This window comes from Anastrepha obliqua, chromosome 4, assembly GCF_027943255.1.
Source record: "Anastrepha obliqua isolate idAnaObli1 chromosome 4, idAnaObli1_1.0, whole genome shotgun sequence".
Classification (NCBI taxonomy): Eukaryota; Metazoa; Arthropoda; class Insecta; order Diptera; family Tephritidae; genus Anastrepha; species Anastrepha obliqua.
Window position 1 is genome coordinate 109,282,230 of NC_072895.1, and position 26,296 is coordinate 109,308,525.

At 38.4% G+C, this 26,296-nt stretch overlaps 6 protein-coding genes, 1 non-coding gene and 1 pseudogene across 7 annotated transcripts; 5 read left to right on the forward strand and 3 right to left on the reverse strand.

The window, feature by feature from the left end:
• The first annotated feature begins 2,438 nt into the window (after nt 1-2,438).
• On the forward strand, nt 2,439-3,153 carry LOC129245768 (39S ribosomal protein L36, mitochondrial). The gene is made up of 2 exons (XM_054884147.1): nt 2,439-2,531; nt 2,591-3,153. The coding sequence occupies exon 2, from the start codon at nt 2,591-2,593 to the stop codon at nt 3,035-3,037; it is 447 nt and encodes a 148-aa protein (XP_054740122.1). The 5' UTR covers nt 2,439-2,531; the 3' UTR covers nt 3,038-3,153.
• A 673-nt stretch (nt 3,154-3,826) lies between these two features.
• On the reverse strand, nt 3,827-5,222 carry LOC129245767 (glyceraldehyde-3-phosphate dehydrogenase 2). The gene has a single exon (XM_054884146.1). It carries the CDS (start codon nt 5,059-5,061, stop codon nt 4,018-4,020), a length of 1,044 nt encoding a protein of 347 aa, XP_054740121.1. The 5' UTR covers nt 5,062-5,222; the 3' UTR covers nt 3,827-4,017.
• A 270-nt stretch (nt 5,223-5,492) lies between these two features.
• Nucleotides 5,493-13,641, reverse strand: LOC129245766 (uncharacterized). The gene is made up of 15 exons (XM_054884145.1): nt 13,386-13,641; nt 13,152-13,305; nt 12,797-13,081; nt 12,387-12,723; nt 12,254-12,325; nt 11,059-12,184; nt 10,974-11,000; nt 10,546-10,891; nt 10,360-10,488; nt 8,010-9,087; nt 7,820-7,953; nt 7,408-7,736; nt 7,176-7,335; nt 6,855-7,110; nt 5,493-6,790 (listed from the first exon to the last, which is right to left on the reverse strand). The coding sequence occupies exons 1-15, from the start codon at nt 13,502-13,504 to the stop codon at nt 5,568-5,570; spliced, it is 5,775 nt and encodes a 1,924-aa protein (XP_054740120.1). The 5' UTR covers nt 13,505-13,641; the 3' UTR covers nt 5,493-5,567.
• LOC129245769 (ubiquitin-fold modifier 1) lies at nt 9,512-10,211 on the forward strand. Its single transcript, XM_054884149.1, has one exon. It carries the CDS (start codon nt 9,823-9,825, stop codon nt 10,084-10,086), a length of 264 nt encoding a protein of 87 aa, XP_054740124.1. The 5' UTR covers nt 9,512-9,822; the 3' UTR covers nt 10,087-10,211.
• Nucleotides 13,642-15,016: 1,375 nt separating the features above from the next.
• On the forward strand, nt 15,017-17,171 carry LOC129246111 (CAAX prenyl protease 1 homolog). The gene is made up of 3 exons (XM_054884659.1): nt 15,017-15,102; nt 15,230-15,342; nt 15,626-17,171. The coding sequence occupies exons 2-3, from the start codon at nt 15,250-15,252 to the stop codon at nt 16,898-16,900; spliced, it is 1,368 nt and encodes a 455-aa protein (XP_054740634.1). The 5' UTR covers nt 15,017-15,102; nt 15,230-15,249; the 3' UTR covers nt 16,901-17,171.
• Nucleotides 17,172-18,142: 971 nt separating this feature from the next.
• On the reverse strand, nt 18,143-25,806 carry LOC129244337 (uncharacterized). Its single transcript, XM_054881957.1, has 4 exons — nt 25,725-25,806; nt 24,990-25,665; nt 19,239-19,407; nt 18,143-19,123 (listed from the first exon to the last, which is right to left on the reverse strand). Exons 1-4 carry the CDS (start codon nt 25,804-25,806, stop codon nt 18,296-18,298), a joined length of 1,755 nt encoding a protein of 584 aa, XP_054737932.1. The 3' UTR covers nt 18,143-18,295.
• Nucleotides 20,041-20,224, forward strand: LOC129246544 (U2 spliceosomal RNA; annotated as a pseudogene).
• On the forward strand, nt 20,805-20,998 carry LOC129246529 (U2 spliceosomal RNA). Its single transcript, XR_008582473.1, has one exon. It is a non-coding gene; the product is annotated as a U2 spliceosomal RNA (small nuclear RNA).
• Nucleotides 25,807-26,296: the final 490 nt, after the last annotated feature.

Consider the following 26,296-nt stretch of genomic DNA (forward strand, 5'->3'; position numbering starts at 1 on the left):
CAAAAAAATCGCCCATTGCTCTGTGAAAATCATATTCTAGGGATCAGAATAAGAAATTTTGACGAAGGAACCATACCTCTAAAACGATTCCTGATGTCCCCCAATATGGGTCGAACTTTTTAGTTTCTTTTCTATAACTCACATTCATTCATTTACATATGTTCTGACTAAATAAATTTCTTAAGAAAAAAAATAGATAATATTATAAATAAATAAAAATAAAGAAAAAACATAGCCATTTAGCTGATTTTTTCATGTAAAGGCCAAAAATGGTGATATTTTGGAATTAGGGACATCAGAATTCGTTTTAGAGGTATGGTTCCTTCGGCAAAGTTTCTTATTTTGATCCCTAGAATACGATTTTCATAGAGCAATGAGCGATTTTTAAATCGACCCGCCCTACTGTACATGCAATGCTGTGCCTATGAATGCGCGCTGGATTTCTTGAGAAATTTTACCGTATGTTTTGCTGTGGCGAGGCACATATGTATGTACATACACACAACATATATACATATATCCGCATATACACATACATATATAAATTCACAAATTTAAATTTGCTTATGCCATCCTTCTGTGTGCTTGGTAATGAAGTATTTTCTATACATACATATATATATATATATATATACATATACGTATATCTTTTTCTTCTTCTTTTTGGTGTCGCTTTTTCGTTTCACTTTTTCTCAAATCACTCCCAACGATTCTAAAGAAGTTTTCACTTCAAAAAGAAGTGATTAAGCGTAATTAAACAGAACTTAAAGGGTAATTAAACAAATTGCAGTTTTCAGTGACAGTCAAGCTGCACTGAAGGCCCTGGAGAACACGAAGCAAACTTCAAAGATTGTTCAAGAATGTAAGAAGAAGCTTAATTCTGTCGCAAGACAGAACAGGTTTATACTTATATGGATTCCAGGGCACTCTGGTGTTCGAGGAAACGAAATTGCCGATGAATTGGCCAACCGTGAATCAACGGTTCCCCCACAAGGGCCAGAGCCAATAATCGGAATAAGTTCCGCAGGAATCATGAATTGGGTCAGCGATTATGTATGCAATTTACATGCATAAAGAGCGATGGCCCAGTCTAGAATGCTGCAGAACGGTAAAGTGTTTTGTGACAATCCGAACAGAAAACTGTCAAACTTTCTACTAAAATTTCGAAGGAAAGACGTTCGGTTGATGGTCGGTATTATTACAGAACACAACCCATGGGTTCAGCATATGACCACCATTGGAATCATTGAGGACCCAATGTGCCTGCCTTGCTTGGAGGAGACGGATAGCACTGAGCATTTTCTCTGTTGTGAGTGACCTGCCTTTACTAGTGCAAGGCTACGAATTTTGGGTTTCCACGTGAGAGAATGAGTAATATTCGTTCTCTAAAACTGGAAGATATTAACAGGTTTGCCAAAATATGGAAAATTCTCACAGGACTAACTACCTTTGCCTCTGTCTCTATTCTTTCCTATCTCTTTCTCTGATACTTTTCTCCTTTCCTCCTTGACTATCTACCCTTTTCCCAGAGCTCTAAATGCAACGGGCTTTTTAGTCTGAGTGTTTAGGAGCCACCAAATCTCTTGGTGCTCCTTGGCTCGACCTATTCAAATTGCAATCTCAAGGGTAATTCTGCGCATATCGCAGTACCGCTACTCATCTGTCAGTGAATTTGGCAGAATCAACTGTTGAACTGCCGTAATTATAGATTTTTGTAAACATTTTTTTTTTTGTGTTTATATACATACATATAATTACAATAATTTTATTTCCTTCTATTCGCTTTGTTTTTCTCAAGATCTATTAAATAATCTTTGAGAACTCAGGGTGGCAGTCTTGTAAGAGACTATAGAGAAGTCTCATGGCCTACGAATAGCGGGAACTGTCAAAAATGAAGTCGAGCGGGTGCGATGTCTACACACTCATCTCCATAGCGGGACAAATTGAGAGCTGTGAGTGTTTATTTCTTTGTTCCTTTGAAAAGGGAAATTTTATTCATCGACATTTTATTACAGCGAATAAAATATTTATTTCCCAGTTTTCATCCAACTTTTGAAATATTAAGTAAACAAAAGAAATATGTATATACGGAGAATAAGATATAAAACAAAAAAGAGTAAAAACCCAATAAGCGTTGGGTTTCTTGCACTAAGTAACTACACATTTTATTTGGTCAAAATGTATCCCACACCATTTTAAAATGACTCCCCACGGGTCTGTAGAGGAATTAAATGTGAAGGGGGGCTTTTCTTAAAGTTCGAACTATCCACTTTGTAATGGGGCGGGTTTTAAATGCCACGCACCACCTCAAAATCAGTGGCTCAAATACGAAACTTTTAATGAGAACACACGCAACCAGAATAAAAGTTGAAATTTTAAATCTAACTTTCAACTGCGGAAGCTTTTGTATAAAAGCAAGCCATAGGATGGCGCTGTAAACATTTCATATCGCCTAACAAAACAGCTGATCGTCCATTTCGCTACCAGCTGCAAAATTAGTAAGCAAAAACTTCGAAGACGTTATCTCAAAGGTATTGCAAATAAAAATTCCAAATTTCAATAAAAAGTTAAACTAAATTCCTTCTCTCAGATGTCGTTTATCACGAAATTCGGTGCTCATGTATACAAAAGCAGCTTGGGCTTGTTGAACGCCGCACGCACCGTGCAAACACCAGCGGCCATTGCAAGCAATCGCACATATCACATAATGACCAACTGCTGTACTCCGCTCGGAGCAAGTGGGCCACTTAATACCATCAGCAGTGGTACAAACTCTGTTGCAGCACCCGCAATAATTGAAGGCGGCATGCAGCGTCTGCTCACACCATTAACTTCACTCGTAACGCAAGTGGCTGGTTTTAAGGTTAAGGGCCGTTTGAAGCGTCGTTGCCAAGATTGCTATTTTGTTATACGACAACAGCGTGCCTATGTGATTTGTCCAACGCATCCACGTCATAAACAAATGGCCATGAAGAAGCGTGAAAAGAATACATGGCTGCTAACGCATGCCACACAGTCGAAGATTAGGCCATACTAACTAAGATGGTGGAGTTACAGAAGCGATTTCCTGAAGAATGTGCATTAAGGTGGATTGTTATAATGTTGTGCAAAAACGAAAAATCAATAATAAAAACATAATTTTTAGCAATACTATGCCGACAATTGTTGATTAAACAATATAACAGCCGCAACAAAAAGTGGTCACTCCCACTATGCAAGGTGTGGCTATTAAATAACGAAACTGATGCTGCTATGAGGGAGGTGCATATGCGCATAACAGCAGGTACCGTTTGCTATTCAGCGGGAAGCCTTCTCTTTATTGCTCCCGCAAGCAAATCACTTCGTTTATCTCGTTTTTTTTATTTCGCGTAAAATATGTGCAGAGGTTAAGTGCCAAGAATGATAAAATAGATATGTATATATGTCTGTTCCTAAGCTAAATTCTGCCTTGAGCGGAGCAAATTTTAAGTCGTCAAAGTGAAAGAAGGTGGCACACGTCCTGAAGGGACTGGCATACGAGTGCGTCCAGCACTGTTGCGAACAATCGGAGATTCTCATCGAACCTTATAGGTTTGCAAGCGAACAATTGCGATCACACGACAATGGGTTCTACGTTACCGGAACAACACGGACTATATATCCGACCAGCAGTTACTGCTACAACAACAATATCACGATTTGCAGCACAACTTTCCCACTTGCGACGAATCTTTATTGCCCAATTTATAGCTTCGCTCGATCGCGAGTTGGTGCCTATTTCGATCGATCCCACAGCCTGTATATATCAAGGTGGTATATTTAGGGTGATATTAAATAAATACGAGTGTTTGAATGAAAATGCAATTATTTACAACGTCGCTAAAGTAGTTACATAGCCAGCTTTTTTTTCTTTCACTGGTTAAAAAAAAATTTATTATTTCTCAGAGAATACCAAATATCTACAAAATGTTCACCAAAATTTTAAAATATTGCCTAGTTATAAGCGCTTTTATGTTTATATTTTCATTTTATTTTTTCTTAGCATTTTTTTCCTCCTTTATCTCCTTTCTTTTCTTCTGCCTTCTTGTCCGCCTTTTGCACATGCTTCACCAAGCAAATCATGCGCGATGAATAGGCATACTCATTGTCATACCAAGAGATCAACTTGTAAAATTTTTCTGTCAATGCTATGCTAGCCTTCGCATCGAAAACGGAGGAGCGCGTGTCGGTGGTAAGGTCAGAGGAAACAATCTCATCTTCTGTATAGCCTAGTACGCCCTTCATCGGTCCTTTTTCAGCAGCAGCTTTAATTTTCTCTTTGATACAATCAAGCGAAGTTGGATTGCCTAAGCTGACCGTTAGATCGACCACTGAAACATCTGGAGTTGGCACACGAAATGCCATACCCGTCAATTTGCCATTCAAGGCGGGTATCACTTTACCCACAGCTTTAGCAGCACCTGTAGATGCAGGTATAATGTTTTGCAGTGCACCACGACCGCTACGCCACTTCTTCGACGGTGCGTCAACACATTTCTGCGACGAAGTTACCGCATGTACAGTGGTCATCAGACCGCTGCATATCTCAAAATTATCATGTATAACTTTAGCCAAAGGTGCCAAGCAATTTGTCGTACAGGATGCGTTCGAAATAACTTTCATATCGGGTTTGTAACAATCCAAATTGACGCCCACAACAAACATGGGCGCATCATCAACGGGTGCTGAAACTATCACCTTCTTGGCGCCACCTTTTAAATGTGCACTTGCTTTCTCCGTCGAATTAAATTTTCCAGTGCATTCAAGCACATATTTGACGCCCGCATCGCCCCACTTGATTTTGGAGGGATCCATTTCAGCCATAACTTGGATACTTTGATCATTAATCTGCAATTTTTTACCGTCCATGCCAATTTTGCCTTTGAAACGGCCATGTGTTGAATCGTACTTGAGCATGTAGGCCATGTGTTTGATGTCGATAAAAGGTTCATTGATTGCCACGACCTGGGCCTTCCGACGTATTGCCTCGCGCAATACTAAACGGCCAATGCGGCCAAAACCATTAATGCCAAGTTCTGTCATAGGAAATGCTTTTAAATTTTTTTGCACTACGAATTTTTAACTAACCAAACGACTTAAATGCTGCAAATTTCGAAGCGCTTTCCCAACGAAAAAAATGTATATTTATTGACAATTTATTTTGAAAAGCATTTCATTGCGTTCGAGAAAGATATGGCAGGAATAAAGTAAAGTGGACAAACTCACAGCCTGGACAAAACCGTCTGATAATAATAACGCTAAGTAATTCCAAACAAGCGCAATGCCAATACCTTTGCATGGATGCGAAAGAAAGCCGCCTCTATCCGCAAATTTTATCCGCGTCGTTTATTACAGAACAACTCGGATTTCTATCGAGTTAACGACCATCGCTTCATCGACTTGACCCAAAAATGACTGGGCAACATTCTATACTGTCACAAGAACAACAATCAATATCAGTCCAAAGTAGCGCGTTTCATTTAGGATTCAAAACAATATTGAAATTTTATTGAAAAAGGAAATATTGAGTAAAGTAAAATGCCGATAGTTTATTTGCCTTGCAATTTTGACAAAAAGTCCATTAGAAAGTGAAAACGCTCTTCTATTTCGTTCACAGAACGCTCCGGCAGTTTGGCGCGTATACATTCGAAGAGCCGCTCCTGCGCTGTGCCCGCACTCAATTTCATTTCGATTAGTATGAGTTTATCCTCTTCGCGCCGCCAAGGGATAGACGTTTGCCGCGGCGTATGAGTTATATTGGACGTTGAGGCAGTAGTGTCCGTCGTTGAGGCGGAAAGTGTAGCAACAACATCCAACTTACAGTCCTCAGTATAGGGTTCACTTGGAGTGGCTTTATCCGACACACTAGGCGTCGGCGTTATTATTGTTGTCGTAGCAGCTGTAGTATTACTCCTATTTGCATCTTCAACAACTTCTGGTTGTTCCAGCGCATCGAAACAAGTTTGCGAAAACGTATGCGTTACTTCTGAATTTTCTGGTATAAATTCCATATCATCTGAATTATCAGCATGCTCAACTTTAGTAACTGTGAGCAATGGTGGCGTATGCGGCGATGCTGACCTCTGCTCGAGTGCTTGCATTACAATGCTCCCATCCGCATTCTGTAACTCCATGCTAGCATTGCTGGCGTTCTTGGAGCAAGCAACTATTGAAAGGCGATCTTTATTATCAATTTCACTCTCATCAATCAATGATTGCAGTTTCTTGGCGCAAGCGATTGCTGAATTTTGTTCGTACACAACAACCATTGGTTGCATTTGGCCGCTTGCGCGCGCACGCGTTACGCCCACAGGCGATCTGCTCTTTTTGGTAGGTGATTTGCGCCGATCGCGTAATTGCTGTAATGTTAATATTTGTGAATTCGCATTGCCCTCGATACCACCCGTCGCATTATCAGCGGATGGAGCTGTTAACGCGCTGCTAAATCCTGCAACAGTATTAGGCGAAAGACATTGTGTGGGTGTCAAACTGGCGGGGTTTGCGGCGGCGACACATGTAGCACCCGGTGTTGGATGCTTGCGCGGTGATATCACTTTGCCATCGTCGGTGAAATTCAACATTGATTTCTTTGCGTTGGGATGGTGGGGTGCATGATAGCTGTTGGCGTTGGGTGTGCTGGTAATGGATGTAAAGCATGTGCTGCTATAATAGGAGGGATTGAGGCGCATAGCATGCGCGCGTAACGCGGCGTCGTCGCAGGTTTCCACGGATGAACTGCTGTCCTCCTCATTGGCAGTATCTATGATAAGTGCTATAAAAGAATGCGCAAAACAATTTGAAAAATGTTAGAAAAACAAAAAAAAAATAGGATGTACCTTTAGAAACCTCTTCTTCTTCAGATTTCTCATTGTCATCACTGTTAGCATCTGCTGCGGCAGCTTTGTCCACAGCTGCTGCCAGTCGCTTCTCGCCATGCTCACGTATGCCATGCACGCACTCAGGCATTGGTTGGTCGGCCATCTCTTCGGCATCACATTCATTAATACTATCCTGCTGATAATTGCTGGCCATAAAGGAGAGTTTAGCCGGCAGTGTCATTTTATTGCCGTAGAAGATACGACCGTTTATGTACTATGAACCGAAATATATAAATTCATTTGTTGTTGTTTTTACACGCAAGCTGTTTAAGTACTCACCCTCAGCTGGCAGTTTTGTGCTTGATTTTGTTGTTGTTGGTGCTGCTGTTGCAGTTCACAGCACGGCGTTGCAGCATCAGGAGGATCGTTTAGAGACTCATACAAATTAGGTCTGATTTCAATTTCTTTCAAATTTATTTGTTCTGGTGGGGAGAATATTCTATTCAAAACAAAAACAAAAAATTATATATATCTGTAATTTTTAAAGGAAATACACTTATCTTCTCCTTACCTCTCTGGCGGTTGAGCTTCAGAAAACTGTTGCAAAAACCAATCGATGAGAAATTGGTTACCTTTGAGTAGTGGTAATATTTTCGATTCCACCTTTTTTATAGTAACCTCCGGATCCTCCGCCAGTTCCGTAAGACAATTATAGATTTTTCGTATTTGCGCAGGTTGTTTATTGAAATATATATTCAATTTATTGATGAATGTTGTCATGTTGTTAATCATGAAATGCTCGAAGAATTTTCCGATATCCGCTGCTTCAGACGGTAGCAAAAATGTGAGAAATACCTGTGCTAGTTCAGGGTACTCAGGTAGAAAGAGACCTTCTAATTTCTGTGCGAAAATTAAAATAATTTAAATAGAATATAATACAACTTCTACTCAGAATTAAGCTTTTGAAATCGTCACGCACTCACATAATACAAATCCGAAACCTTGTCTCTTCGCGGATCGAACGTTTTAAGAATGTAGTTGAATTTTTTACAATCTTCCGGACGGTTAGAAGCCTTGAATGTTTCTTCCACTTTCTCGTAAAAGTTAAAAGCGTAGACTGCGTACAAAGAACAATAAATACTTTTTTCAACTGTTTCACCAAATCATACTCACTAGCATCTTTACGATTTGCATCCTCAGCGCTATCCGGCAAAAGCATGTGCTTAAAGTTTTCCTCTTGTCGACTGGCTTTTTTGCTGCGTGAGCACACACTCGACTCATCTTCGAGTGCTTGCTGCTGCGCGAGCTGAGCGCGAGTGCGTTTTCCAAAATAATGCTGAGGACAATGCACAAGTTGTTTCGACGTTGGTGAATGGTGCAATGAATTGCCAGCACTGTTTGCTACTGCTTGCTCATTGGCAGTAGGACCACAGCCAGCACCGTCTGTCGGAGCATTACGACAAGCCATTTTAAGTTGATCTAATAAATCGGTATATAATTCTAAAGCCCTAAAATATCGATAAACTTGTAGCACAACTGGCGCACGTTTGTAGAAAAGTTCTTTTTGTTTTAAATTAGCACTATACGTGCTCAATAGATTGATACAACGTTTCTGCAGGTGCCTTCTACTTCTGCGTCTATGATACGTGCTAGTTTTCCGTCTTCTTGAACAGTAACGATAGGTGCTCAAGTGGCTTCGTGAGTATAGACCAGGAAAACGTAATTTGCGCCGCAATCGTACGTCCTTTATTTCTCGCTGCTCTGGTATAATTTGGAGATTTGCAGGATTTTCAAATTTGGCATTTCTTTTCGGTTCAATTATAGGTTCCAAAGTTTTCGTATTCCAGTCGTAATTAAATGATATTGAAGTTGAATTTGCTGCGGGAGGCGTACTTGCCAATGCCGTGCAACCTAACTCAGTGGTATTTAATGTGTTTTGATTGGTAGGAGAAGTTCCCGGTAGTGCAGGTGTAGATGTAGTATTAGGCGATATGACGCCACTGAAGTGGTAATTCACATTTATCGTCACACTATTGGCAAAATTTCTTTTCGAACGCCTTTTATATAAGATATTAGTTTCTTTTGGCGCAAACAACGAAGGGTTCGCTACCTTGTCGTCTGGTGTTGCAGCCGGAGCTGCGCTACCAGGTAGCTCTATATCTTCACCTAAAGCCTCGCGTACGAACTGCAAATATGAAGCGCCAGCTGCTGCGGATGCTTTTACTCCTTTCTTTCTATTTTTAGTGCGTTTCTATTAAATAAAAATTATTGCAAGTGATGAAACAATATTTACACAAATAAACAAAAAATTGAAGTATTTTTAGTCGTATTCTAATTACCTACACAGCTGTCAAAAATTAACAACAAATCTTTTGTGAATAAACCACACGAATTGGAAACTACTTCGCTATTGTGAATGATACGCGAGTTGTCGAATGCAAAGTGTAAATTTACTATCGATAAAAGACCAATTCTTATTGGATATATTTTGATATATATGATTTAGTGAATTTCAATAAACTTTGGTTAAATAATGCCATTAATCCTAGTATTAATAGGAATATTCTGAGATATACGGATTAGCTAGCAGATGAAATTTTTATATATTAAAAATATTTACAAACCCCAAACTATCGATGGTATGTGTAATTTTGAATTATCGATAGTACCATGAAGTGTTTGCAGAGTTCAAACTAGTCAAGTAGAAAGCGAATTTCTAAGCAGACGGAACTCAACAAAGTAAATACGAAAGTTTTTGTAAGCAAAAATAGGCGTCAAACTTATTTAGAACATTCCGCTATCTAATGTTTTGATTAAACAAGTCTCCCATAATAAGGGTCGTTCTCAGATACTGCGTATTATTAGCTGTGATATCAAGTTATAAAAACTGACCACGTCACAACGCCTAAACGGAGGCGTGCCACCGCATTGAACGTTAATCAGCAGCTGCATAGTAGTGAAACCTGTAAAACTACCATCATAAGCCATGAGTTCGAAAGTAACCTTCAAAATTACATTAACATCGGATCCCAAGCTACCATTTAAAGTACTCAGCGTACCAGAAGGCACGCCATTTACAGCTGTACTAAAATTTGCCGCTGAGGAATTTAAAGTGCCAGCTGCAACTAGTGCTATTATAACAGACGATGGCATTGGTATTAGCCCACAACAGACGGCAGGCAATGTCTTCTTGAAGCATGGATCTGAGTTGAGATTGATACCCAGGGATCGTGTGGGAAGCAGATACTGAATGTTATTGGCTAGAGCAATAGATTTTTTTTTATAACTTATATGATACTAAGCAATTTAAAATATGTTTCAGAAAAAGTCTTGAATCTTTGAAAATGTATAAAATAGAACTTCTTCAAAAGGTTTCGTTTGATAGTTATTTTATGGAGGAAGGTAATGACTATTGGCATTAAATCCGCACTGATTGGTTTTTATATATTCGACCAAGGGATGTCATGCAAATAAACTACGCCCAAAGTATTGAAATGCGAAATAAAAATTAATATCTACTTACTTCATCCAAGTGCGTTTGCCAGGCCAACGGCAGCTCTTCGTATCGATTCTTAGGCGGCAGCACTTTATTGTTTTCAAAAGTAATAAGCTTGTGTTCCACGGGCGGAGCACGTTTGTGATCAAAGTAATACTAAAATATTAAACAAAATTAGGACGCTCCCTCTCTTTCTAATCTAAGGCAACTTACCTTTACGGGATTATAATAATCGGTGTTTCTCAAAGCTTTTACACGAGACCATATACGTCTTGCTGATTTACCAAACACTGTGTCCTTAGCTAAACGCAACACAGCAGTCTTTAGTTCTGTGGTTTTCTTCGATACACGCTCACCCGTTTCGCGTATACGTCGTATGTGCTTTTCCAGTCCCATAGCAATAAGTTGCATTTCAGCAGGTGAAAAAACTTCATAGGAACAATGACTAGTTGTGAAAGGTATTCGGGGCAAGTATTGTGGATACATGAAGACCTTGCTATTTAGTATTAGATCCATAATACGAGGCGGAAAACGTGGAATTTGGCGGCAATTGCTCTTGCTGCAACGGTAAAGTAAGATTTTCGTGAGTCAAAGGGCAAAAGAAAAGTTCTATATTTGTAAAATGCTTAAGCGGCACTTACGTGTGGTCGATTTCGGTGTGTATAAATCTGAAATGAAGTACAATCCAGTAGTATTACATCGATTCTAAAATAAGCAAAGACTTACTCCATCATCTCTTTATTTTCCAAAGTATCTTTATTTAATTCCTCCTCCCACTGTCTTATAAGTTTCAAGGCGGGTTTAAGATTCCACGCTCGGAACGATGCATCATCTAGTGCTTTTTGTTCCATCTCCTCCAACATTCCTCTCGCTTTCGGTGCAAGCTTCCAATAGTTCGGATGGGAGTAGCTTTGTATGAATGTTTGCGTTAGCATTTGTACATGTATGCGCAACTGCTGCTGCAATATATTATGTTGGAATTTTGTGAAGCCCACTGCGTTGCTTGGCAGCTCCTCTACTTGGGTTGGCTTGCTGGGCAAATTACGAAGATTCTCAAATTTCGATATATATTCAGTATAGACATGCTTCCTTATAGAAATATATTCCACCGTGAAATTTGTGTCATAAGGCACACTGTAACGTGTATCCGCAGGAGGCGGTGGAGTTGGCGGTTGCTGCTGGAGAGGTTCTGGTGCTATTTGTGGCTGTATTTTAACTAGCGGCGCTGGTTCAAGCATGTTGGCAGATGGTACAACTCGTGCCAATTGATAGGAATTATTTTGGCCTGGAATTTTAACAGCTATCCATTCAGGATTCAAATTTAAGTTAGAAAGGGGCAGCGTTACAACATGACTTGCACCTTCATTGGGAGTATCTTTGTACGCCACTGGTACTTGTAGCTGTGTTGATCTGTTGTCTATGCGGTTGGCGGGGCATGGAGTGGACATAACTTCCGGATGAAAGGTGCAATCATTTTGAGTCACATTTACTACGTTACTTAATGTATCTAAGGGAGGTACGTCGGATGGGTATCCTTGCTGCAGTTGCAGCGGATTGTAATCGACCTGCTGTATTGGCATGTCAAAATTGAGTTGTCGCGTTACCTGACTGCGCTCTTCACATTCAGCGTTACCAACGGTCGACGGAGGTAATTTGTCAACATCAGCGCTACGATCTTTTCCATCAGTAATGGTTGGCTCCTGCAAGTTAGTTTGCAAAAACTTTTGTGGAGTATCCAATTCGACACTTTCAAGCGATACACCTTCATTCATTAGACCTTCGAAGAGTTCCGCAACCAACTCAGTAAGCTCCTTTCTGGGTATATCAATGTCGCGTAGCTCTTCCGCATCCTCTGCAAATATGCACACGTTTTATAAAATATATCTATAGGAACCCCTTTTTATTATTTAAGTTAACACACCTGGTATTTTCTCCGCTGCTACATATTCGGGGTCATTGATGGGGTCGTCGTCGTCTGTTATGAAACTTGAATCTGCAAATGATGTGTGCTTGTTTTACCTTTTATTTTATAATCTTTGTTTAAAAATCTTTACTTAGTGGCTTTGTAAAATCGTTCAAAAACTGCATCCAATCTTCATCATTCCCGGTCATATCTAGATCTTTTAAGTCGATCTGTTCCACATCGGGCGGCACGAACTCCGATTCGATATCTTCGATTGCCTTTTGTTCCAGGCATAACTTGGAGCGTGTGCGTGCCGCGATACGTACATCCTCACGCGTATCTTTAGGTTTTTCTAAAGGTATTTTAAAACAGCCATCAGCTGTAAGCTTTACGGGTGAATCCTCAGCCTCTGCCTGCGATAGCGGTGTTTGTGGTGTGCGTGGATTGGAATCTAGATCTGAGGCAGTAGTGTTTGGATCGTCATCGGACTGTAAATTGGAAACATATAAGTAACATACTTCAATAATTTCAATGAAATATATGAAATTAATGTTTGCTTACAACGAAATCCTCTTCCTTAAATACATACTCCTCATCATCTTCGTCAGAATGCAGCTCATCTTGTATAAGCGCTGAGATCTCCGGCTCTTTACTTTCGTGTGACGTGGACAATGTAATTCCAGGAGTTTTATTTAGCTCCCGGGCTTTTGCGCGCGTCAACTTTGGTACAGATGGTGTATCGGTGATTATAATGGCTGGCTGTTCAGTCTCTTCTCGTTCACGTGCTACTTCGTCTTCAGCTTGAAGAGTGACCAACGCCAAAATGTGTTCGTTTTTTACAAATTTCTAAGAATGTATATTAGGTATAATGAAACAATTAATTTATATGTAATTTTTAGTATAGCTACAAATTTACCTGCAACAAACGTCGCATCTCCTCATCATTTAAATCATTATCTTTTGCCACTTTACGTAGTTTCTTTTCAAGAGCAATAGCATCTTCAAAATTGCAGTCCTCTAATTCCGACTCTAAATCACTCCCGCTAAACCTCCTGATTTCACAACGCTTTCTTTTCAAATTATGAATATGAATTGAGTTTTAGTATAAACATAACAGATCACCCTGTTTGATTTTGAGTTCCAAACAAACCTTTTGCGCGCCCTGCTACTCCCCGATGAATTGCTTATACTTCGCCCAGAATTATTACTGCTATTCTTCTGCGCTAAATCGATGCCTCCACTTTGTTTTTTTACACTCCCACCTGGCATATTTCTTTTCTAAACTAAAACAACTTTTTATTACACAAAAACTTCTTAAAACATATTATTTTCGAATAAGAAATGCGACGAACTGTCTATCTATGCGCAACAAATTCTCTTAGCGGCAACAGTTCACAATAAAATAAATAAACCAGTAGTAAACAATGTATCGCACAGCAATCAAAGGGATCATTCACAAAATGAACTTTAATTATTATTTAGTAAATGCTTTGTTTATCGACATCTATTTGTTGGAAAAACTAAGTGTTATGTAGATTAAAAATTTGTTATTAAATTTGGTTATATTTAACCCAGACGAATGTAATACAGTATGTGGGGTCTTCGAAAAGCAGTTACTTAATTTTTTTTTTTTGATTTTGACAAGTGTGACGTCAGGTACATTATTAATACATTACATACAAAAGGAGAAGAAATCAAATGTTTGTGAAAATTCATTTAAACTAAACGAACTAATGAAAAGGAGCCTTGCGTCATAGCGAATTCGGAAGGCGTAATCTCTTATGTATAGGTCCGTCACAATGGGTCCGTTCCGTCTGTTGCGGTAACGAATTTGACTGACAGCAAAATATATTATGTGTATTTGAGCGTTCCCACGACAGTCGGTTCTACGTTACCGGAACGACCCGGATTTATATCCGGCCAAGGACTGTCACTTCAGCAGCATTCCTCATATATGCATAGGAAATGATTATGCTGCTACAACAACAACAACATGTGTATTTGAGTTAAAAGCGCAACTTACGTGCCGGGAGCCATGCCGGAATGCACAAAAGCTGGCAATTGTGTACTTTTGCCGTATGTCAACTGTTCCCACGACTGTCGGTATTACGTAACCGAAACGACGCGGATTTATACACGGCCAAGGACTGCCACTTCAGCAGCATTCCCCGTAGATGTATGAGGAATTTTTATGCTCCTACAACAACAGCAGCTGTTTAAAGAAGAATAATTTTATATAGCGAAAATTTTTATGGGTAGTGTTTTTTATTATACCAAATTAAATGCAGGAAATAAATGGAATTAAAATTAAGTGAGTCAATTCAAATGCACCATTATATTTTTTATAAAAAGAAATGACCACAGTCTACGACTACCACAACAAATCGACATCTACTGGACCGGACAGGTTTAGACAGGTAATAAACGACATTCATCAGGAGACACTTACCACCTTCCTAAGTCGGAGTATAACCACCACCCACAGCAGATAAAGAGCTCCAGCTGCCCCGAGATACCCGCGTAACCTTAGCACAATTACGTTCTAGATATTGTAGCAGGTTAAACTCCTACCTATCCAGAATTGACCCCGACATACCAAACATATGCCCACAATGTGAAGGCGGCCCGCACTACCAACACCCTTTTCACGAGCGCCTTCGAACACACTTATCTAACACTACTGCTACAACAACAACTACAACGAAAAGTTGTATAAATCGCTCTTTCCCTTCAATAAGCATTAATTTTATAATTAATTTTTGCCATGATTCAAAACGTGGCATCTCAGATTTCTGTTGACAGCTGCCAGCAGCTGCTCACATTTGCGGCGTCGCTTATCTTTTATATTTGGTAATTGCCGAAAATTTGTAAGTTTTTATCACTATTATTACATTAAGTATGTGTATACATATGTAAATAGATATTAATAAAATTCGAATATCTTGTCAGTTTTCAGAAATCAATAGAATTTTACCCGCTTTCGTTTATTTGCAGAAAACGTTAAAAGTTTGACAATGGACTTACCAGCGGCAGACGTGGTGTTATATAGCGTACTTGGAGTGATCTTGTTAGAAAATATATTTGATATATACATCACTTTTCGTCAGGTAATAACACTTATTTGCAAGAAACGTTTCCGCATTAATCAGAACGAAAGCTAAGCTCGGCTGGGGGTGACAATATTTCGGTGATGCGTCACTAGTGACTTTTCTAACAACATGCATATAAATTATTGTATAAGTTAACACTACTTTACTAGATCTATTATTTGTAACCAAATGCCATAATTATTTAGTGAGCGTTGTTTTCGCCTCGTGACGAACTGGTTCACTGGAGTTAGATTTGGTGCGCAATTAAGATTCATATCGTGTTGTATTCTTTTAATTACAGATACAAGTTTATAAAACTGCTCTAAAAGTACCCAGGGAGTTGAAAGACTGCATGAGCGATGAAACATTCCAAAAAGCGCGACTATATGGTCTGGATAGAGCCAATTTCGGTGTCTTTAGTGCCATTATAAAAGATGTAATCCTAATGTGCTTCGAACTCTATACTGGTTTTATTGCCGTACAATGGGCCTGGGCAATAGACTTAGCGAAACTTATGCATTTAAACAGCGAAAATGAAATAATTATCAGTTGCTTGTTTGGATTGGTCACCAGTGTAATAGGGACTTTTAAAGATTTGCCATTTAAAATTTACTCTACATTTGTGCTGGAGGAAAAACACGGCTTTAATAAGCAAACCGGTGGTTTTTTCGTCTGGGATCAAATAAAGGGATTTATTGTGACCCAAGTATTGATGGTTCCTATTATCTCGGCGACCGTTTGGATTGTACAGAATGGTGGCGATCAATTCTTTATCTGGCTTTGGCTCTTCACAGGCGTTACATCATTGGTTTTGCTCACAATATACCCAATATTTATTGCGCCACTTTTCGATAAATACACTCCTCTCGAGCAAGGTACACTACGCAAATCAATTGAGGATCTAGCCGCTACGCTAAAGTTCCCACTGACCAAACTCTACGTTGTAGAGGGTTCAAAGCGATCATCGCACAGCAACGCTTACTTTTATGGTCTATGGAATTCCAAACGCATAGTTCTCTTTGATACCTTACTACTCAACAAAGGTAAACCAGATGATTCTGAACTGAAAGAGGAGGACAAGGGCAAGGGCTGCACTAATGAAGAAGTACTTGCCGTTCTGGGCCATGAATTGGGCCATTGGAAGTGTGGTCACGTAACCAAGAATATAATCATTGCACAAGTACATTTACTGCTATTATTCGTCGTCTTTGGATATTGTTTCACTTATGGACCCTTCTATGAAGCCGTCGGCTTCCAACCTGGCACGCGTCCCATCATTGTCGGCTTGCTAGTCGTATTCACATATGTCATGGCACCATATAATGCTATTGTAAATTTCGCCATGACCACACTTTCGCGTTACTTTGAATACCAAGCCGATGAGTTCGCACATGGACTAGGATTCTCGAAGCAATTGGGTCGTGCTTTAATCAAATTGAATTTGGACAATTTGGGCTTCCCGGTCTATGATTGGTTATACTCGGCCTGCAACCATTCACATCCAACACTCTTGCAACGTATGGATCGTCTCAAACAGTTGGATACAGAAGATAAAAAGGAAAAGAAGGAGAAGTAAACGTGAAGATGGCATTCGAGCTGAGTTTTTTTTCGAAATAAAGACGTTTGATTTAAGAGCAGACGCTGTCGTCATTATACTCGGTAGAAAATGCTGCAATCAACAGTTACAGTATCTATGCTGAACTAGTCTCACGCCGATTTCAATTACATAATCATTAAGCATCCTTTATATCGTTTTTTTATTGTATATTTGTATTTTGCCAAATTTTATTTCATATAAGAAATAAATCAGAAAAGGCACACGCTTTTAAATATGTAAAAAAAAGGTATTCCAAAATATTTTTATAAAAGTTTGAAGGCGGAATAGTAGTGTTTGGACTGTGGAACCAGCTTTGATGTAGCGTTTTTATGTGTCGTAGACCTGGATATATTCGTGTTAAAAATATTTGGATGCGCAAGTGTAATGCATAACAGATGTATTTTAATTTTTAAGAGATACACACATTTTACCACATGCACACAGAAATGCATATACGTACAAACATACATACATTCAGAAAACATTTATTACATAGAAACACTTGTGTTAGCTTTTCTATCAATTTTGGTGTGTCAACATAGTTGTCCCATTAACGCTAAGCATAGTGAAGAAAAATTCAGAGTAAAGTTCAGAAAACGTTTTAGTTAGGTCAGTCGTTCGTTCAAGTAGTGTCACCGAAATAATTAAAAATGCGTGCGCGTCGATTTTTCTTACTAATTTCCAACTTAATTATTTTATTAAAAATCAATTGTAATGCTTGGGTTATACCCATGGAGAAGTACAATGTCAATGAGGATTTACTTCCTCTGCAAACTCAACTACTATCGGCACAAGTCGAAGGCGCAGAATTTGGGGATGACGTAGGTGCAATAGAAATTCCCAAAGATGTAATTGGCATAAAGATAGCTAAATTCACACGTCAAGATCCAGTCATGCAAATTTTCGATTACGACATGGATTTGGCAAGGGAATTTGCCTACAAGCAGTGGCGGAAGTTGTTCAGCGAGTATATACCTGCATTTGATCTTGATATTAAGGTCGTAACTGTAACAGTGCCGGTGCAGGATGGAGTAACAGAAGTCGTGACAAAATCACCGAAAACTGACAAAGAAAACAATTTGGCTAACGACATAAATACTGCAGTGACAGATGTTCCCGGAAAGCTAATGAGCCGACCAGTGGCGGCGAAACTAGAGCATGATCAGGATGCACAACAACATAGTGGGCTAAAATAAGACATTGCTTTAACAATCTCAATTATAAAAACACATGCATATGTATGTATGTTTAAACATATATTGTTTTTTAGTTTTCTAACTTTTGTAGCATATTAAAAGTGGTCTACCTGCAACACCTACATGTTTACATATTTAATAGCTCTTTTTACTCTTTACGCTACCCATGCAAATCGTTTCAAATAGCCAACGAATGTCTCTTAGCTTGATGTGGCGCTGCTGTACTTTCATCGCCATGCTTATCATCCTCCTCTCCGATTTCCTTTCTTCTTTCACTTGTAACGCTAACTTGCAGTGCTAGGTTATCAAATGCATACTCCCCAAACGAGCTGGAACGCTTCCAGGTCACATCTGTAGTCCACACTTCGCACTGTTCATGCGAACCACGCTCACTTCCAAAATCAGAATGATTCGGCATATGTTGCGTTGTTACACTATTCTGCCAGTAGCGACACAAGCTAAAGCTTAGCACGCCGGCGGCTTCGTCTGGTTCAGTATCCCAGTTGCCATTACCGCTATCGCTGGGGGATTCACTGCATTGTTCAACCCTTTTGCGTACACTCTTTCTCGATTCTCTCGGTTGTGATTCACACTCGCATTCCTTACGCGAGTGTGTTGGTTCGCACCGGCAATCCACTTCATCATTCGCACTTTGCTTGTTAACATGTTCCGAGCTGCAGCAATTTCTGCGCATACATCGAATTAACGGCGCCAGGCAAAGTATATTGCAGCAAGCATGGGAGGCACCGCGTAGGCAATCGAAGAGTTCGGGCATAAAAGATGGATTTATGAACGCATACACAAGTATATTCATGCTAAGCTGAAGTGAATTTAGTATTAAGCATATCATTTCCAGTCGCGCCATCACAATGAAATCCACACGGGATATATCGCCGCCGAAAAGTAGATTAACGGCACTTTTACGTGAAGTCATCGCTGCCGGCAATTCGCCGATCAAATAAAGCATGATTAAAATGATGATGGTGACAGTTAACTTCATTTGGTGCTGTGCGCCAGAACAGAAGTGTTTGAAATGTAAAATGTAAGGGGAAACGGAAATATCGATTAATAATAAAGACGATGGTTTTAAAATATTTAAATTCGGATCACTCTGTACTTACATGATAACGTTTCTGCGTTATTTTTGGGTTGCCATTCCCATGGCATTTCTTGCTTTGCTTGGTCCAACGACGAAAAGCTATAATTATAGCGATGTTGCCGATTACGAGAAATATAGCCGGCAGAAGTGTTAACAATATGAAGGAGACCCAATTATGGATTTTGTAATAGCTGAAAATATAAAAATTATGCTGATGACAAAAGTAAGCTTTTGGGAAAATATTTCAATAATTTTCGTACAAGCCATGTTCAGCAAAAGTAACAAATGTACACATGTATGTGTATACATTTTTGATATGCACGCATGTATGTGTTATGTATGCATGTGCCTTTGCTATTCATCTTCCCGAAAACTAATTAAAAGGCAGATATTACAACTACTGAAAATCGATCACGTCAGTCGATATAATTTTTTTTAACTATGTTTATAGTTACACTATTCTGCAAACAAAAAAAACTTCGAATGTAGAACAAATTTAAACAAAGTTTTTGAAGTGAAAACTTCTTTAGAATCGTTGGGAGTGATTTGAGGAAAAGTGAAACGAAAAAGCGACCTTCTTGGCTACGAAGCGTTATATTATATGTTGATATAAAAGTAGCGACGAACTAAATAAAAATAACTTTCATTTTTTCTTGTGATTCGAACCAAGGATTTTGGATCGGAAGCTCACATTGCTAGTCGCTCGGCTACCGCGCCATGTTGTCGTCGCTGGCCTAAAAGTTATTTAGTTACGAAGCGTTATATTATATGTTGATATAAATAATTTTTGTGAGCGTGTAATTCTCAAAAGTTTTATTAGGTTTATTATTTAAAATGTATTGACTAGGTAGTGTGGTTATCAGCTTAACATCTGATAGATCCTCCATCGGAGGACAACAAATGTTAAACTGATTTTTGGAAATGGGCGGAGTGTGTTAGGGGCTTGCTCCTTCTCTGCCACGGGTTGACCCGGTATTGCAGTACCGCCGGGATTTCGGCTTTGAATAAATACAAGAAAAAATATACTAATACATTTAGCTTTGGTGGGAAGAGCCATAAATTTTTATATGAATACATGTAGACGAAAATGGAATTTTTTTTTTTGAAATTTGCATTGTAGGACATTTCTGATTATTTATTGAAAACAGTTTTTTGGCTTTTCTATTTTTGGTTTAGATACTGAAAGTCAGTTTAAGTGAATCGGTATAAATATTTCGTACATTAATTTTTGAAGTGAAAACTTCTTTAGAATCGTTGGGAGTGATTTGGGAAAAAGTGAAACGAATTACAACATATAAACGTAGCGAAGAACTAAATAACTTTTAGGCCAGCACCGACAGTATGGCGCGATAGCCGAGCGGCTAGCAATGTGAGCTTCCGATCCAAAATTCTTGGTTCGAATCACAAGAAATAAAATTTTTTTTTTTTTTGAAATTTGCATTGTAGGACATTTCTGATTATTTATTGAAAACAGTTTTTTGGCTTTTCTATTTTTGGTTTAGATACTGAAAGTCAGTTTAAGTGAATCGGTATAAATATTTCGTACATTAATTTTTTTTTTGTGAGCGTGTAATTCTCAAAAGGTTTATTAGGTTTGTTATTTAAAATGTATTGACTAGGTAGTGTGGTTATCAGCTTAACATCTGATAGATCCTCCATCGGAGGACAACAAATGTTAAACTAATTTTTGGAAATGGGCGGAGTGTTTTAGGGGCTTGCTCTCCACCTCTGCCACGGGTTGGCCCGGTATTGCAGTACCGCCGGGATTTCAGCCTTGAATAAATACAAGAAGAAATATACTAATACATTTAGCTTTGGTGGGAAGAGACATAAATTTTTATATGAATACAAGTAGACGAAAATGGAAGAAATTTGTAAGTCTGTTTCTTCGGTCCGTTTGGGTATTTTTTTTGACAACATCGAAACCAAAGCATTTGTATCATATTTTATCTATCATAAGCCACTCGTATCATTTGTTGAAATTGAAAACATTGAGGATGAATAATGATAAAATGAAGAAAATAAAATATGAACTTTATAGCAATATTATAATGAACCTATAATTATCTTGCTCCTAATGCTGCTTTCGTCTTATTCTCTCTCAGTTTGTTTTACGGAAGGTTTCACTTCTATCAAGTCTAACCGTTAGACTGGTATTTTTTTTTTTTTAATAGAAAATCTTCCCCCTACTAGAAGGTGTTAAAGATTTTGAATTCTGGCAAATTCATCAATATTCAAAATACCAAACACTGAGTACATCTAATTTTTGTGGATCAATTGATTTAGAGATTCGTGTGCCCCTTAGTAGCATCACACGCGCAAACCTCTCTATTAGTGGAAGTCTTTGCCTTGGCTGTGTTTCCGTCCGCGAACTATGTTTTGGACATCACTGCACTAGAATTAGTCATATTAATCTCACATGTTGATTAAAGTTCGATAAGGGCAATTACATTAATAATTTTTGTTAAAATGTAAATGGTTATCTCTCCCAATATTCTCACGTCTTTATTACTTGCAGCTTATAGTCGTTAACCGCTCCCCCATAAAAAATTAACGACTATTTTATTCACAACTTGGGGAGTGTGGGTAGAGTAAAAACTAGGCAAGGCCCTTAATCGATTTGGCTACGCTACCAGTTGCATTGAACGTTTTAAAATTATTATTAGTTTTTCTGTGTTGTTGTAATATTATAAAAAAATGTAATCTATATATATAAAAATAAGTTACATTTCCTTGGTAATCTTATAACTCAAGAACCGCCAAACCGATTGACACAAAAATTTTAGAGTTCTTTTCTATCTTTGAGGAGGTGGTTTGTGTGAAGTTTGATTGAAATCGGTGCAGCCGTTCCTGAGTTATGACATTTTATGTGAGTAATGGTTTCCTCTCATACGAAATGCCTGTATGGGAAAAACAACAACAAATACACAGCCGCTTATGAGCGTTTCTGTTGTACTGTTGTGGTTGTAAGTGTATTATGTTAATATTAATTTTGGACGAAAATATAATAAAAACTGGATCATTCAAGGAACTGGAAAAACATTTTTAACTCTATTTATTTTAGCATAATTTATTTAACGTAAAAAATTGAAATGGAAATTAAAGAATCAAAGTTTAATTACAAGTTTTTATCGGCTCTTTCACCTTACCTGTATATAGGTGACCACCACAATCAAATTTTAAAAAAGTAAGTGACATCTAAGTGAGTTGGTCGTGCAGACCGACTACCACCATAACCTAACCTAACCTAAGTGACATCTTTAGAAAGTATGTTGAATGAAAAAAATCAACTAATTCAACTGTTTAAACATTTTACGAGTTCTATAAAGAAAACTTAATATGAAAAATTTCTTGCGATATAAAAAAAACATTTTATGTATGGTGGTGCGAAGCCCACTGGGAAATGCTAGTAATAATATAAAATTTTAAAGAATGCTTTTTTTAAAAAGAAAAAAAGAACGTTAAACAAACGTTACGTAGATGAAGCAACATTAATTCCTGCGAATCGGTATTTTTGCCATCGAGTAACTCTTTGTTTTTAATATTTAATATTTGGATGTGATTAGCTGCTGTTATTTGAAAAATGTAGCCATATCGTAATTATTTATAAATATAAATATATATTTTTAAAACCGGTTGTTGTTGTAGGAGTCTAATTTAATTACAGTTTATGATAACTCAACTTTAATCCAAACAACAAAATCAACATCTATTAAATAATACCTTAAGGGGTTATGGAGTCAGAATTTAAAAAAATTGGATGTTGTGTGAAAATTTGAAGTGAATTCTACAAATACCTACTTTTCGAGTTATTCAACAATAAACAAAGGGCACTTGGGCGCCTCGGAGTGTTCGAGAGCAAGTAGCAAAATTTTGAATGCGTTTTTCTCAAAACTATGTTTTTGACCTGATAACGTCTTATAATTCGATTTAACAGGCTGCACGCACGAAAAAATGTGTCGTTACCTTGCTCATTAGTGTTACCTTGCTCATTGCCGTTACCTTGCTCATTTGTCGTTACCTTGCTCATTGCCGTTACCTTGAATGAATTGCAAGCGAAAGCGCGGAGCGAACGACAAAGCAAACGAACGGCAATGTTCGACATCTTGCTCTCTCCTACTTAAGTGAGCGTATATGTGTATGTATATGCGCATATGTACACATATAAATTCACGTATTTGTATTTGCATATGCCTTCTTATTGATTATTATGAATTTGATTTACTTGAAGAATTTAAAATAAAACCAAGTTTGTTAATAATACCTGTTGTTTTAATGTTATTATTATTTTTTGACGTGATAACGTCTTATAATTCTATGTAGCCGGCTGCACGCACCAAAAAATGCGTCGTTATCTTGCTCATGTGTCGTTACCTTATGTTATGTTATGTTATGTTATGTTATATTATGTTATGTTATGTTATGTTATGTTATGTTATGTTATGTTATATTATGTTATGTTATGTTAATGTTAACTCATTCTCTAAATCCATACAAAATATCTATCAAACAAATAAAATTAAAATTTTCTTTTGAAAAATGCAACCATTCAATCAGTATTTTCTTATGACGTTATCACGTTAAACTATCGTCAGTAAACCGACTTTACAGACAACCTCTTTTTGAACTGGTGATCACTGAGCAGTAAAGTCCTCTCTCGACGAACAAAACTAAGACTCTACAAGGCTCTCATCATGCCCGTCCTAACGTATGGCGCAGAAGCGTGGACGATGAAGTGACACCTGGAGTACTTCAGAAAAACATTCTGCGTAAGATTTTTGGACCTCTGCGGGTTGGCAATGGCGAATATCGCAGGCGATGGAACGATGAGCTGTATTAGCTTTACGATGACATAGACATAACGCAGCGAATAAAGATCCAGCGGCTACGTTGGCTGGGTCATATCGTCCGAATGGATACAAACGCTCCGGAACTGAAAGTATTCGATGCGGTACCAGCTGGTGGTAGCAGAGGAAGAGGGCGGCCTCCTCTGCGTTGGAAAGATCAGGTGGAGAAGGACTTGGCTTCACTTGGTGTGTCCAACTGGCGCCGGTTAGCACGAGAAAGAAAGGACTGGCGCGCTTTGTTAAACTCGGCCAAAATCGCGTAAGCGGTTATAGCGCCAATTAAGAAGAAGAAGATCACTGTAACTTAAAAACTGCTTGGTAGATTTCAATATAATTCATATTGCTTTTGAAAAACATAAAAAACTCGTGCCCGATCGAAAGATTTTTTTTTTTTTCAAAATTTCGATTTTTTTTTAAATATTAAATAAAAAAATCGACAATTTTTCTCAAAAATCTGAAAAATATTTCCTGAGGCCGCCATATTGTTAATCTTAAAAAAACAAAAAATCTTGGATCAGGCACAAGATTATCTATTAATAAAACTAATCTGTATTGTCCGATTGATTTTAGATGAATCTTCAAGGACTTGTAATGATCACCGCAAGGGGCTTCTGGAGAAACGGGCTCCACTCAAACAGCATTAACTTTTACAATTATACATTTTTTTTTTGGAATTTTTCTAAAGTCAAGTCGAAACATGATGCAGTTGTTTTTTGTAAAATAAAGCAAAAAAAAATTATTGAAAATCATCATTTTTTTCAGGCCTCTGACTACCCCTAATCCCATAATTGCCTGTGCAGAATGACAGGGATCAAGACTGGCCTAAAAATAATAGGCGGATTTGCAATTGAAACGCTAAAAACATGAGCAGCTGTCAAAAAATGTGATGACCCGCCAAAGTTAGTTCAAATTTTCAAGTTACTTACGTGCTGTAGTACAGTTCATGTGCCACAATTGTGCCATCGTCGTTGACGACGAAAATAAAAAAATATGGAATATTCAGCAGCACCGCAACAGAAATGATCATTACAATCACACGACGTGCCACTTTGCGTCGACAAAACCGTGGTGGGCCATTACCATTTGCAATGCCATGCCTCAAGTAAATCCAACGGTCACAGCTGACGCTGGCTAGCAGGAGGTTCGCCGCACCAGTGCTAATGCCAAATAGCGGTGTCTGCCACTGGAAATCATACTTCGTCCAGAACGGGCTGTAGAAGAAAATGCTACGCGACAGCGCGGTGAACAAGATGAGTAAGCAGGAAAAGCAGTCAAGGCAAGAAAGTGCCGCAAGGTAAGAGAAGGCAGATGGTGTCATTTTAGGACGCATAAACACTATAGCGTTGATAAAGTTGGCACATAAACCGAAGCACGAAAGCACAGGCACGATAAATGTGTAAATCACATACGATGTAGTTGTCGGTCTAAGGCGTTTCCAAACGCAATTTTCGGGCGAAATGTATATCTCATGGATGGTGTGCTTAGTGGAATCTAGCGAAATAACTGCTTCTGCATATATGGTGGTATTGACGATTCCCGCAATGCATTGCATACTTTGCGGTGCCGTGCAATATGGTAGCACTTTTCCAACCCTTGGCGAAGCTGTATGTGTGATTGTGTGTATATTTAATTTTGGCGATCTTCACTATTTGTTTATTTACTTTCCGTATCGCGTTCGCACACTATGGGCGCTCTGTCAATCAACTGATTTCCAATGCGTTGACGATGAGTGAGAATGTCCATCACTTTCGAGTAGTACTGTTATCTGCTTGATATGGTTGGCAGATAAGAAGGTTTGTAGAGCACCTGGCGAGCGCCTATTGATATGCTAATTTGATTATAATGACAAGTTATAAGTGTAGTTGGCCGATGGTCGATGTGCCTGTGAGTATGCTGCGAAAATTTTGTTGACGGTTCTACTATTCCAATTAATTTTATTTGCATAGTTTTCGCGTTCTAGTTGAGATAGCATACCATTAAGTAGCTAATTATGTATGTATACGCCAAACATGAGAAATTACAAATATATTGGCTTTCCTACGACAGTCGGTTCTACGTAACCGAAGCAACCCGGATTTATATTCGACCAAGGACTGTCACTTCAGTAGCCTTTCCAATATATATGGGAGAGTAATGTTTATGCTGCTGCAATAACAACAACAAATATATTGGCATTCAAATTGTATGCACATGACATTTAAATATTGAAACTTAAAAAAGTTACGCTTTTTTG